This window comes from Cydia fagiglandana, chromosome 26 (assembly GCF_963556715.1).
Source record: "Cydia fagiglandana chromosome 26, ilCydFagi1.1, whole genome shotgun sequence".
Lineage (NCBI taxonomy): Eukaryota > Metazoa > Arthropoda > Insecta > Lepidoptera > Tortricidae > Cydia > Cydia fagiglandana.
This window is the reverse complement of record NC_085957.1, coordinates 921,183-935,964: the sequence shown is the minus strand read 5'-3', so window position 1 is coordinate 935,964 and position 14,782 is coordinate 921,183. Positions and strand designations below refer to the sequence as shown.

General features: G+C 40.6%; 2 protein-coding genes across 2 annotated transcripts in view; one reads left to right on the top strand and one right to left on the bottom strand.

The window, feature by feature from the left end:
* Positions 1-14,782, top strand: part of LOC134677560 (uncharacterized) — a 54,771-nt gene that overhangs the window by 29,892 nt on the left and 10,097 nt on the right. The gene's annotated exons all lie outside the window — the stretch shown is intronic.
* Positions 10,975-14,782, bottom strand: part of LOC134677261 (zinc finger protein 729-like) — a 31,355-nt gene continuing 27,547 nt past the window's right edge. Inside the window, exons 10-13 of the mRNA XM_063535693.1 lie at positions 13,128-13,190; positions 12,756-12,869; positions 11,097-12,253; positions 10,975-11,029 (exon numbers count right to left, since the gene is read on the bottom strand). Of these exons, the coding sequence (XP_063391763.1) occupies positions 10,975-11,029; positions 11,097-12,253; positions 12,756-12,869; positions 13,128-13,190 (1,389 nt within the window). The remainder of the gene's footprint in view (positions 11,030-11,096; positions 12,254-12,755; positions 12,870-13,127; positions 13,191-14,782) is intronic.

Genomic DNA, 14,782 nt, shown 5'->3' with positions numbered 1-14,782 from the left:
AACGGATTATATCGCGTATATAATATTCAATTCATGCTACATCCCGATGTTTCGAACCCTTTATAGCGTTCGTGGTTAACGGGCGACTGAGGAAAAACTACACTGCAAAAACTACCCACTTACAAAATAATTAACCATCATAAACTATAAATTTTAAGGCCAGTTATACATGAAATATTGGTTCATAAGGCTAGTTCTACATTACAACTATTTTCAAGTAAAGATAACGCTATGACGGCTCTAACCCTACACCTCTGACCCGAGAAGATTTAATTCCCTCCTAAATTGTAGGAGGGTATCCCAATATGGGACCTCAAAGAAACTCGTATAATCCGTTTCAATAGTTTTATTTCATGAGTAACTATCGCGGTAACCGAAGACTATTAGGGGTCATCCATTAATTACATCACACGAATTTCTAGGTTTTTGACCCCTCCCCCCCTCCTTGTCACACTTGGTCTCATTTGGCAAACCCCTTCCCCCTAGTGTGACGTCGACGTCACATTTTTTCTACGAAATCGCCAAATCGAATTAATTAAGTACCTAACCCAAGTAACACAACGTAGCTGAATATTGTTTGAATAATAGAGCATGCCGTACTTAATGCTGAATAAGGTAGCTGTATAACAGCTGAATAAGCGTTATACAGACGTTATACAGAAGGTTTGGGCGCAAAGTGGGCAGTGCCCACGCCGCTTATTTCTGAATAACAGTAATGTAATAGCTATATAAGTGTATGCCCACACATTGAATCGCTGAATAACACTTGTATAGAGGCTGTCAAAAACTTATATACCGCTTTTAAACCAAAGTTATCCAGCTTTGTACACAATGAATCAGTTATTCACACGTTATGAAGCTTTTGGTTCCAAAGTGCATTTTTACAGAAAATATATTCAGATATTTGTGTTAAATCAATGATTTGTCTTCCATTTTAATTTGTGAACTCGTGTCAAAGTGTAGTTTCTGCAGTGAAAGCTTACAAAATAAGGAGGACATCACCCATATATTTATTTGATGTTTACATAACTTCAATTTCATTGCGCATGCGACTTTACTGTTAATATATATATGCATTTTATTTAAAATTTTAAAGCGCCGCGTAAATAATGCACCGTTTCAAAAGTAAATATAGAAAATTTACTACTCCACATTTAAATTTGTAATTTTTCTACGGTGTTTAGATGTTTTAGTGATAGAAAATGTACTTTAACAAGTTATGCTACGATAAAACTAGTATTAAAAATGAATAAAATGGGTTTTTCAGTTCATTTTCAATTCCTATATAATTGTAGAGGTTAGAAAGTGAGCAACCGTAATGGCGTCCGACTGTGCTGAATATAAGCTGCTGCCACAGCTATTATTGTGCTAATTTCTAAATAAGCATTCACATTATTCGCGTTACTAAGCAACATGTTAGATAATAATGGTCTTAACACAACAAGTTTTGAATAACATCAGTATAATAGTAATTGTTTTCTCAATCTTAAAGCCTATTAGGGTTCTATACACAAATAGTAAAAACCACATAGATCCTCACTACTTTGATGATAAAACATTATAGGTATGTAACATGTAACACGGGCAATATTCAATCCTACTTCCCACTAATATTATAAACGCGATATAATATATAAGTTATATGATAAATCTGGGGGCACGGCAGTTTACACAGTTATTTTTTCCGTTATCAGTTCCGACAAATATGTAGTAGGTAAAGGTAACGCAAAGATGTACGACGTGAGTACGAAGATGTATATAGTATGAGTGGTATGGTTACGAGTATGGTATGAATATGAATATGGTATAGGTGCGAAGGTGAGGGTATATCATTCATTCATTCATATTAGTAGCGGGTATCACGGGTATGAGTACAATTAAGTATAGTTTGATATGGGCAGTATTGTTTAGGTATGAGTACGAGTACAGTGTGGGATGGGTATGAGTAGACCCACTTGAAAACTAAAAACAGTCTGTTCAAAATCGACAGGAGAATCGATTTCGCTATGAGGGTGATTACTTTATTTTTCTCATACCCAGTCCAGTCTGCAACTTTTTAATGCAACAATATGAATAACTAGCATTTGACACATTGTTTGCCAACTAACAACAACCTTAAATGGCCATTGGTAAACTTTATCTCGTTGCAATAAGGTATGAAAATGGTCAGTTAACAATGTTTACGATGGTAACTAGCAATTGTTTTACGTCATTAAAAGTAGAGATGCAACGGATAGTTGTTTGGCCGGATTCCGGATATCCGGCCTGGACACTGGCCGAATATCCGGTATCCGGCCGCCGGATATTCGGCCGGCGGAACTATACCTACATTTCGGTTTTTCAGGTGCGCATTCTGCAGGTTTGACCTGTTTCCTAGTAAACGTTCGCGGGGACTCATTTCTAGGTTCGAAATGAGTGCGCGTGCAAGTCAGTGGAATGATTAAATTGTTTTAAAATAATAAACAAGTACGATTATGACCGTGTCTGTTTCTTAAATCCAATTTGTTTACTCCGAAATCATGCAATGTTACTATCCGGTATCCGGCCGAATAGAAGGTCACTATCCGGTATCCGGCCGGATAGTAAAATAGTGGCCGGATAGGCCGGATAGTAACCGGATATCCGGTGCATCTCTAATTAAAAGGACTATGCATCTTGTGTAAAATAACCAATCGAAGAGAATTGTTAAGAAAACTAAACCTCGATTTTTTAAATAATGGTTGGATTAAAAATATGCGTATTTATTCTTGATGCGTTCAAAATAAAATAAAAACACGCTCAAGCTCAAAGCAATCAGACTCAAGTAGCACTGTTGACCGTGTATAAAGCTACGGAACCCTCTCCACTGCGCACTTGTTGATACTAAGCAGTAGTTTGAATAGCGCTTCTCATTGCGTTCATTTTGCAGCTTTTAGCAAGAAAATATAGTATATGTGTACTAAAATCGCTATAACTTAAGTATAAGTGTTGTTTTAGTATTTATTATTCAGACGTTATGCCAATAAAAGCCATAATTAACCCATATATGCAGCTACTGAATAACAAATAATATGTGGATTTTATTACAGCTTCCAGTAATAGCGTCCACCTTTATTCAAAAACTAGCGTTAAAACAGAAACTGCAACCGCTTTTATACAGTTGAAAGTCTTCACCGACGCTTCTTTTCAGCATTTAGTAGCCACTATCACATTTTTCTTAATATTGTGTGCTTAAAATCATACAACACAGAATATATACAGCTAATTGCTGCTAATGCTGCTATTATGCAGCTTTTAGTAACCACAAATGCTTTAAGCTGAATAATGTCTAAGTAACTGTGTAAGAAATAAGTATTATTCAGCTTTAATATGCAAAACCGATACTATGCAAAATTTATTCGGCATTTATTGGTATAAAGGCCCCACTAGGCCCATATATTTTCTTATTCCGAATTTAGTAATTTCCACCGCATATACACAAAATTTATGCAATCTTAATTTGAATAAGATGATAATTTTACTCTATTATCCTGCTTGTGTGTTACTTGGGAAGTATTATTAATATTTTATCAAAATATTTTTGACGATATAATTATTAGTAATTTTATAACCCAAAACTGCTTAGGAAAGAAAATTAAGCGAATAAAAACGATTATCGTTTTAAAAACTTGTTATTTAAATGTACAGCGAAGAAAACAATTTAAATAAATTTTCGGTTACTGATGAAGTTAAAGTGACGTCACAAAGTTTGTGTCTCCCCCCTCCCCCATGTCACAATATGTCACATTTTCTTGACCCCCTCCCTCCCCCTAAATGTGTGATGTAATTAATGGATGACCCCTTATTTATAATTACGTTTAGCTCTGCCTATGGTCAGTGTGAAAAGACGCGAATATAAAAATAAGCGTAGTAACCGTCATTGGACTAAATTAATTTTTTTTTTACTGATCGGATAACCAATCGCATGTACAGATGTAGTGCATAATTATTTTCCATCGTATTTTCTCGGAAACGTTCGTATTTGTCATGCTAGTTCAGTCAATGTCACTACTTTTTGTACCGAGACTGACTGAAATAGCAAGATACGTTCGTATGTTTCCGTGAAAATACGACGGAAAATAATAAAATTATGCACTACAATGTATATGTCGGCGGTCGATCGTAAGATCATGTAAATCGTGAAATTCCTAGGCATATCGTGAAATGTGAAAATCTTTGACACGTTCCCCGAGTCGACGGAGCCCCGCTTAGCGGGGCTCCTATTTCTGGGCAGTTTGCATTTCGGGCATCTGAAGCAACCTAACGAACCTATCCTACCTATATATTGGTTTAATGTGACTAATCGTCAAAACATTACACAGGAACATTACGATCTGCCTGATCTTACGATCGGCCGCCGACATATACACATACATAGACTAACCTAAAATAAATGTACTAGTGTTTTGTTACATATTTTTCCATACTGTAGTCTGATCTGCTTTATATGATGATTTTTTTGGCAGGCCGCGATATGTATTTAGTAAAATTTGTGTGATATATTGAAGTAATATTTTTATATTAGAACGAGCAGACTGTGACAGGATTCAATTCATAATTTATTTTTACCTCACAAAGGATACATTCAACAATATGTACAAAACTTAAGAAACTAAAACCCGTTCTGAGCCATGCCGGGTCCAAAGGTCCCCATCACACTAGCGGCGCCCCGCTGTGGCGACGGAGACCTGTCGGACAAGCCAAGACTCAGAACAGGGGTCATTCCCCTTCTCCTTGAGGCGCTTGCCAAGCTCTCGGAAGAGCTCACGTGCCTCCCGTCCCCAGGGCCCAGCTGTCTCGACTATGTGAGTCGCTCAAACTCGGGTAAATCCATTTGTCAGATTATGCCATTTTGGTATTAGGGTAGATATTTGCTGAGAGGGTCCAATGGATTTATCCGAGTTTGAAGTTAAGCGACACATGTAGGTATATCATTTTTGAAGAATAATATAAACTAAAATTCGGGGGAAAGAAATATCGAATAAAACCTACAAAGTCAGTTCTAATAATAAAATTAGACTCCCATGTTCTATAGTATAATGTATTTTTAGTGAAAGATTAATCGTGTAAATATAATTTATTGAAATCAACACTTTTTTATAATTTTTACGCCTTAGCGAATACCTAGTGGGAGCATTTACAATAAAACATTTTCATAGTCATAATAGTAGTTTATGTGACTGCTACATAATGAAAGGCATTAAAATACGAGTGTGGGTTTAAGAAACGAACGAAGTGAGTTTCTTAAAAGGATCACACGAGTGTTTTAATGCCTAATTATGTACAGTTACATACACTACTTTATCTACACACATATTATTACCTTCTATTATATATTCACTAACCTCATATTTCAACCGACATCCATCGTTGCTGTCTGACTTTAACTCGCAGATTTGAGAGGTGGCGGCTCCTAAATATCTTTTTATCACTCATTTTACACGATACTTTTGCTTAAAGTTTGTTTAAAAACAACTATCAAATCAATTTTATAACCTAAAAGTAATTAAAAGATGAAACTGTAAGTCAAATGGCGGTAAATGAAAACTTTTTTTCACAAATGTCACGCATCCGTAGTTTTTTTTAATTCATAGACAAAAGAATGAAGTCCCTATTCTCATGCCACACGACATCAAATGTCGTACGGTTTATATTAAAAAAATATACCGAATTGACGTTTCGTATCGATAATTGTTTTAATATCTATGGATACTAGAATAGACACCCACTTGAGTTTTGACAGCTGTTCCAAATTTAAAACTCATAACTAGTGATGTACCGACTATTGATTTGGCCGACTAGCCGACTAATCGGCGCTCGAATGGCCGATTAGTCGGCCGACTAGTCGGCTAGTCGGCCAAATCATTAGTTTCGTTTAAGTTCAGGTGAAAAACAATAGTTTTGCTCTTTTGGTTGCGCTATTCATATATTAGCTTGGCTAAAAGGTATTCTCGACAGGTTCAAAGACCTATCACAAGAATCCTCGTTCAATTTCTGTCTTTCTTTTATTTTGCGATCCTGAGCAGACCGTCAGTAGGTACAACTTGTAGGAGGTATTTCCAAGGCTCTATTTCTCGTACGTAGTTGCCAGTTAAGAACCTATCCCCTGTGGTCAGCGTCTTTATGAGCAACGTGCCCTGTTTATAAGTCTCTAAATTTTGCAATTACATTAACCACCACCACCATGGCTCCACCATTAAAAAAAAAACAAAAACTGAATTATAATAAAATCATTTAAGTATAAAACTTGGCCATAAAATTACACGAGAATCAGTTGAGATCGACCTGTAGAGGAATACACCAGCCCACCACCATACGATAACGACCAAACGGTCAATTATATGAACAACAGTTTTCACACCCTGAATAGGTATTTTGGTAAAATAGACATAAAACATATGGTAAATATTGACTGTTGGTTTCTTTTTTTCTGTTTTTCTTTCACTTAGAAAGTGCCGACTAATCGGCTATTTTTGCCGACTAGTCGCCGACTAATCGCCGACTACAAATATGGCCGGATAGTCGGCTTTCCCGACTAGTCGGCGACTAGTCGGTACATCCCTACTCATAACCTTACAAAAATCTGTAAAGTTATAACTTTAAAGTACAAATTTTACCTACTACCACAGATAAGAAAGTTCTCATAGTAAAATTGGTTGTGATAATGCTGGTCATTTCCTACGGTTTCTGAATGCATTTTAGAGCAGTAATGATATGTGCGTAGATAAAATGTATTAACTTAAATCATGGTACGTTTAATAACCAATAACATATAGTATTTCGGATTCCAGCATTGAACTATTATTACTAACCATATTATTGCGCCATGAGTTGATGTTGTTTTGACAACAAACCATAGAAGCGGAGCGTGAATCTCGCGACCTAAACGCGTAAGCGCCATGAATTGTACAGCGTTTACGACGTTATGGTCACGTGGTACAGGTTGCGATTGCGACAATTTCTTAGTTTGGTTGGTATGGCTTCTCTATAGCAAAAAGAAATTTACAATACAATACAAATACTCTTTATTGCACACCTCATTACAGAAAACAATACAAATAATACAAGAAGAAGAGGTTAAACAACAGGCGGTCTTATCGCTAAAAAGCGATCTCTTCCAGACAACCTTTAGGTAGCGGAAATTAATAAATTTATGTCATGTCAGTAGGTAAATTAAAATAGAATTACTGTCATGGTAAATTATGTAGCTACAGTACATTTACTGCCATCTTACGACAGACGATTAAAACTGTTATTCTCTCTCATCTACTCGAGAGTAGGCTGAAGGTTATGGCGCCATCGCTCGAAAAGATTGCACCATACCTTTGGCCTCTCGTCGAGTAGATGGCGTTAATATTAATATTTAATATGTTAACACATATCAGTGAAAGAATAAGGATCAAAGCCAAATGGCGTTCTAACAGTTTTATTTTCTGTCGAAAGATGGCAGTAAATTTACAGTGGCTACATAATTTACTTTGACAATCCGTCTCTATACAATCTATTCTCTTTGTCTATAGTAATAATAACTCAATGGATTCCAGTAATAGTTGAAATATTCTCATTCCTTCTGCCGTCGTCGCTTGGGCGGCGGCAGTCGCAGATGCACCGTGTTCACGTGCAGTTTCCGAGTAGAAGGTGTGGAGAAGTACTTGCCGCACTGCGCGCACTGCACGCGCGTGTCGATGCCCAGGTGCACCTGGAATTTACATGCATAAGTTAGTTGTCTGGAAGAGATTGTTCGAATAAGCGCGCTTGTTAAAAGTGTTCTAAAGTGAGATCATTTTGAAAATGGCAAACATCTATAGTTCGTTTTTTTAGTATTAGAAAGAAGGTAAGCGATCTTGATATGTCTTTTAATTGAAAAACGCTTTTCAAAAATCAGTAACGATTACTTATGAAAGCAGAAGAGTATAAATTATCGTATTAGATTCATAATTGTTACATATTTGCCGTGACTTATATTTGAAATGTGTTTTTTAATAAAATGACTTACCAAAATTGTTTACCTTATTTCTAATGCTAAAAAAACGAACTATATAAAACCAGAAGTGCTCTAGCAATACTTACGCTTAGCAAGGCATTTTGCTGTTTTTTTTATACTACGTCGGTGGCAATCAAGCATACGGCCCGCCTGATCGTAAGCAGTCTATGGACGCCGGCAACTCTAGAGGTGTTACATACGCGTTGTGAAATAAACGTGTTCTAAGTTTAAGCCTTGTTATCCATATGCTGCTTAAGTCACATTTTTATATTATTGTATTGTATGGGTAGGTATAGCTGGTCAAGCAAATCTTGTCAGTACAAAAAGCCGCGAAAATCAAATTTTCTATGAGACTATATCCCTTTGCGCCTACATTTTTCAAATTTGACGCCTTTTTCTACTGACAAGATCTGCTTGACCAACTATAAATCGATTTTCAGATTCAGAAAATAATATATTTCACAAAAAATCTACTAACTTTATATGATTTTTCTTTTTGAAACACACATTTTCATACTTAATGCTATTTGTGATCGATTTCATGAATTTTAAGGCGTATCCAGACTAGTCAATTTTTCGCGTCTGATTAAATTGCCCGATCGAATCAGGACGTGCGGACTCAAACGCCAATTTGGCTCGCCGAATTAAATCGCCGATTATGACCGATATTACCGATAAAACGGAGTACGGGCGCAAGAATACCAATTTGTGACGCCAGTATTTTCTTTTTGGGGCATTTTTTCAATTTAGGGGTACTAGTAATATCACCATAAATCTATTGATATTTTTGTTCCTGAAAATAATCAATTCTACCAGCAAAATTTGCACTTGATTACTTAGCCTCACATGTGGATAAAATGCAACTTTCTTATCAGTTGTTGAACAATCACGAGAGCCTTTAAGCGGTATCCAGACGGGATGAACAAATCGACTGATTTGATCAGAAATAAAATTGGCGTCAATCTCCGATTTAAGGCGTATTCAGATTAGTCAAATTTTCGCCAATCTGATTAAACTGCCCGATCGAATCAGAGGCCGCCAGAGGCGTATAGATAACTACTAGGTATACTATCAAACTAAATAACACCGTCATGTCAAGGTAACAAGTCTCATCTTGCCACGACTATTATAATAAACATGATGGTGGATGTAACGTCAAAGTGCCAGTGCAAGTGTCAACTTGGGTGCGTTCACTGCGTTCCTAAATAATACGAATTGCAGAATTAAACTTGTCCAAAATTCGACTAGCTTAAAAAGTCACAAAAATTGCCTCATGATCGAAAGTCACGCACATGTCACACGAGAAGGCCAAAACTCACGAAAAATGTGACTTTTGTGACCATCTGGCAACACTGACAACAATAATAATAAACGGTTTTCTTTTCGTCAAATTCAAAATCGCAAATAAATTACTCCATTTGACCGCGTCCTTCTTGTATTATTTATTATTTATTTATTTATTTTAAGAAAACATTTTAAGCTCTACGCGGACGCATTAGAGTTCTAAATCTATTGCATAAAATCATATTCGTAAAAATATTAGTGAGTGACAACTTAAACCGCGCCGATCGGCCGAGCGGACCTATCCGAATGGTTCCGAAGATAGCCGAAAGCATCGCAGAGCGAGAGCGAGCGAGCACTGAGTGCGAGTGCGAGCGAGATAACAAAGCAATGATGGCATGGCATGGCGAACAAACATGACACTATCACATGTGACATTACACATTACGCGCTCCGTGCGTAGACTTGAACTGACCGTTCATATCGGCGAGTCAATGTATTTGGAATTGAATCCATTTCGCGCGCTTCGGCCGGTCGTTGGCGCTCGCGCGCTCGGTGCGGCTCGCGTGATGCGTGATGTTTGAAGTACTGGTTGATTTCGCGGAGAGATACGTAATGCCATATTACGTGTTCGAGAGATATCTCATTTGAGATATTACGAGCATTACTTACACATGTCTAATAATATCGTCGGGTGACAAGCAAAAGTCACTAAGTACTATCAAAAAATTAAAGTAACAGTGTACTTTATTACACTTGTAACACGGTTTATTGTCCAATAATTTCAATGGTGTTAGTTAGTGACTTTTGCTTGTCACCCGACGATATAACTACCTGAATTTTGATAACCCTAAATAGCCGAAAGGGATAGTGCCATATATTAGAAAGGGACAGCATAATTCGACCCTGAACCGCTGTCAAACTTCGGTTTTGTAGGAAGTTTCCTTTCTTTACGGTAGTACTATTATTTATTCTGTGCCCACACTAGCGTCTTTTGATCGTCGGCGTCTATTCAGCGCTATGTTGCGTCGAGCAGCCATAGAGTTGACCTGGACGCTGACGCTCGGGAGACGCTAGTGTGGGGTGGTAAGCCCTAAGTTATCTTATCGTCGCGTGGTGCCGCTTGAGCGCGCCCGCCTGCCTGAACTGCTGCGGGCACTGCGAGCACTTGTGCGGCTTCTCCCCCCCGTGTAGCGTCACGTGCAGCTGTATATAGACTATATACGTAGTGCCGGTCTGTCTGTCTGTTCTTGCCGTCGCGTGGTGCCGCTTAAGCGCGCCCGCCTGCCTGAACTGCTGCGGGCACTGCGAACACTTGTGCGGCTTCTCCCCCGTGTGTAGCGTCACGTGCAGCTGTATATAGACTATATACGTAGTGCCGGTCTGTCTGTTTGTTCTCACCGTCGCGTGGTGTCGCTTGAGCGCGCCCGCCTGCCTGAACTGCTGCGGGCACTGCGAGCACTTGTGCGGCTTCTCCCCCGTGTGTAGCGTCACGTGCAGCTGTATATAGACTATATACGTAGTGCCGGTCTGTCTGTTTGTTCTCACCGTCGCGTGGTGCCGCTTGAGCGCGCCCGCCTGCCTGAACTGCTGCGGGCACTGCGAGCACTTGTGCGGCTTCTCCCCCGTGTGTAGCGTCACGTGCAGCTGTATATAGACTATATACGTAGTGCCGGTCTGTCTGTTTGTTCTCACCGTCGCGTGGTGCCGCTTGAGCGCGCCCGCCTGCCTGAACTGCTGCGGGCACTGCGAACACTTGTGCGGCTTCTCCCCCGTGTGTAGCGTCACGTGCAGCTGTATATAGACTATATACGTAGTGCCGGTCTGTCTGTTTGTTCTCACCGTCGCGTGGTGTCGCTTGAGCGCGCCCGCCTGCCTGAACTGCTGCGGGCACTGCGAGCACTTGTGCGGCTTCTCCCCCGTGTGTAGCGTCACGTGCAGCTGTATATAGACTATATACGTAGTGCCGGTCTGTCTGTTTGTTCTCACCGTCGCGTGGTGCCGCTTGAGCGCGCCCGCCTGCCTGAACTGCTGCGGGCACTGCGAGCACTTGTGCGGCTTCTCCCCCGTGTGTAGCGTCACGTGCAGCTGTATATAGACTATATACGTAGTGCCGGTCTGTCTGTTTGTTCTCACCGTCGCGTGGTGCCGCTTGAGCGCGCCCGCCTGCCTGAACTGCTGCGGGCACTGCGAGCACTTGTGCGGCTTCTCCCCCGTGTGTAGCGTCACGTGCAGCTGTATATAGACTATATACGTAGTGCCGGTCTGTCTGTTTGTTCTCACCGTCGCGTGGTGCCGCTTGAGCGCGCCCGCCTGCCTGAACTGCTGCGGGCACTGCGAACACTTGTGCGGCTTCTCCCCCGTGTGTAGCGTCACGTGCAGCTGTATATAGACTATATACGTAGTGCCGGTCTGTCTGTTTGTTCTCACCGTCGCGTGGTGTCGCTTGAGCGCGCCCGCCTGCCTGAACTGCTGCGGGCACTGCGAGCACTTGTGCGGCTTCTCCCCCGTGTGTAGCGTCACGTGCAGCTGTATATAGACTATATACGTAGTGCCGGTCTGTCTGTTTGTTCTCACCGTCGCGTGGTGCCGCTTGAGCGCGCCCGCCTGCCTGAACTGCTGCGGGCACTGCGAGCACTTGTGCGGCTTCTCCCCCGTGTGTAGCGTCACGTGCAGCTGTATATAGACTATATACGTAGTGCCGGTCTGTCTGTTTGTTCTCACCGTCGCGTGGTGCCGCTTGAGCGCGCCCGCCTGCCTGAACTGCTGCGGGCACTGCGAGCACTTGTGCGGCTTCTCCCCCGTGTGTAGCGTCACGTGCAGCTGTATATAGACTATATACGTAGTGCCGGTCTGTCTGTTTGTTCTCACCGTCGCGTGGTGCCGCTTGAGCGCGCCCGCCTGCCTGAACTGCTGCGGGCACTGCGAGCACTTGTGCGGCTTCTCCCCCGTGTGTAGCGTCACGTGCAGCTGAACAGACAATACACATGGATTAAAACCTGGAAACATGTACTAAATGTCCGTAAGAAAACAGTTGTGGATGTCATCTAGGCTACTATGAAATAACCTAAACGTCAAACTATATTTACTAGAATTAGTAGTAATCACTTTATTGTATACAACGCAGGACAGGTTCACATATAATTTACAGCAATAGAGGTACAAAGGTGAACTTATCCCTATAAGGGATCACTTCCAGCTAACCTTCGAGTAGTTGACTGGAAAACTAGTCAGACAAACTAACCAAAATATTAGCTGTATATTATATATTCCGACTGTCATTGGTCCAAAAGAGAGAAAACCAAAAATTTAAATTATAGTTGCTCAAACCAAATTTGTCAGTAAATAAGATCAAAAAAACTATACTCATCCTTTTCTTTCGGGTGCTAGTACTAGTGTAAGACAAAGATAGTATGATTCCCTCTGTCTATGTTTGAAATGAGACAGTTTGACAAACTGAAGTTGACATTACCTGCAGCCCCTGCCTGGTGGCGCACATCTTGTCGCAGGAGGGACACTTGTACGACTTGCCGCTTTTCTCTCGCTTGCACTGCCCGAGCTGATGCCTCTCCAGGGCCGCGTTAGACTGAGACAAAAGACAACACTTGTTTTATCATTTAATATTGTAACGTAACCGTAATTGGAATATTTTTAGGGTTCCGCACCTCAAAAGGAAAAAAACGGGAACCTTATAGCGTCACTCGTGCATCTGTCTGTCTGATCATCCCCCCCCCCCCCCCCTTTATCTCCATTTTTCATCTTAAAGGCGTAAGTGTTGGCTAAGTAATAAAATAATTATGTTTTTCTGTAGGTACTGAACAAATAATTTTTCTTTTTCACTCACCATGAGTTTCGCTCCGCATATTTCACAGACGACCTGCGCTCGAAGTCGCGTCCTTTCTTTTATCTAAAACACAGATTTTTTGTTAAAATATAGCTTTAACCGAAAAAGCTCGGGGTACCGCAGGGTTCAATACCAGGCGGCGTAGCACGGTGGCGTTTTTATCCCTTGTCACCATACCTGTCACGTTCTAACAAGTATGTAAGTGCGAAAGGGACGCGCATAGTGATAGTCGATAAAAATGGAACCGTGCTGCGCCCGCAGGACCTGTTATTTTCCTCCGTCTATTTACACAAACACTATCCATACATTACAGTTACCTTCTGTAGTACTCTTTGTTCATTTTTAGGGTTCCGTACCCAAAGGGTAAAACGGGACCCTGTTACTAAGACTTCGCTGTCCGTCCGTCCGTCTGTCACCAGGCTGTATCTCACGAACCGTGATAGCTAGACAGTTGAAATTTTCACAGATGATGTATTTCTGTTGCCGCTATAACAACAAATACTAAACACAGAATAAAATAAAGATTTATATGGGGCTCCCATACAAATACATGGCTCAAAAAACAGGTATTTTATTCTTTAAACGAGTTCCTCCAAATCTAGTAATATTAAGTAGAAATTATAGTTGTAATGTAAGTAAACAATGTAATAAATTAAGACCACCTGCGTATAGCTTTAACCCTTTGACCGCCGTTGTCCGGTATAGAAGACAACGATAGAACGATACGCTGGCGCCGTCGTCTTGTATACAAGACACAAATTCAACCACTGAGTTAATGTGAAAATAATAACAATTGCAATTTCATTTACACTCGTGTTCATATTTAAGGTCTTTGTTTTTTCATTTATTTGCTTTTTAAGCCGCTATATAAATCCCTTCTTTTATAATAAGGCATTTAAAAAAATTGCTCCAATTTTCAACAAATTTCATGTTCCTCGTCGCCGTTGTCTTGTATAAAAGACAGCTAGGGATGGGAATGTTAACTCGATATGGGAATTTTTAAAGTAAATATAAAGTCAGAAATATGTTTTTATCTAAGTATTTGAATACTTGTTAATCGCCAATTTTTTTTAACGAATAGTAGGTAACTACTTACTAGAATACGTAGAACGAGAGTCAGATAGGCATAACTATATTTAAAGTTCAGGTAGCTTCTTTAGCTCTATAAAGTAGAGCCAGACAAGTAAATTTGCCATTGTAGATTGTGGAGTATTTAATTGCAGAAGAGATAAATAAAAAAAATAATAGTAGTGTGTTTGTGCCGCTTTTGGACCAGAACTTTTCCGCCAGAGGGCGACAGTATGTATGCGTAAGGTAGTGACAATTTAGTTCACCCTACTCCCCGCTAGATGGCGCCACTGTCTATGCGCAACGTTAGTTCCAAAGGTCTCCGCTAGATGGCGCCACTGGTTAGTTCACTCTACTCCCCGCTAGAGGCGCCACTGTGTATGCGCAACGTTAGTTCCGAAAATATCCGCCAGCCCCGCCGGAGGGCGACAGTATGTATGCGCCGCTGGTTAGTTCACTCTACTCCCCGCTAGAGGCGCCACTGTGTATGCGTAACGTTAGTTCCAAAATTATCCGTCAGCCCTGCCTGGGGGCGACAGTATGTATGCGCAAGGTTAGTTCTAAAAATCCCCGCCAGCCCTGCCTGG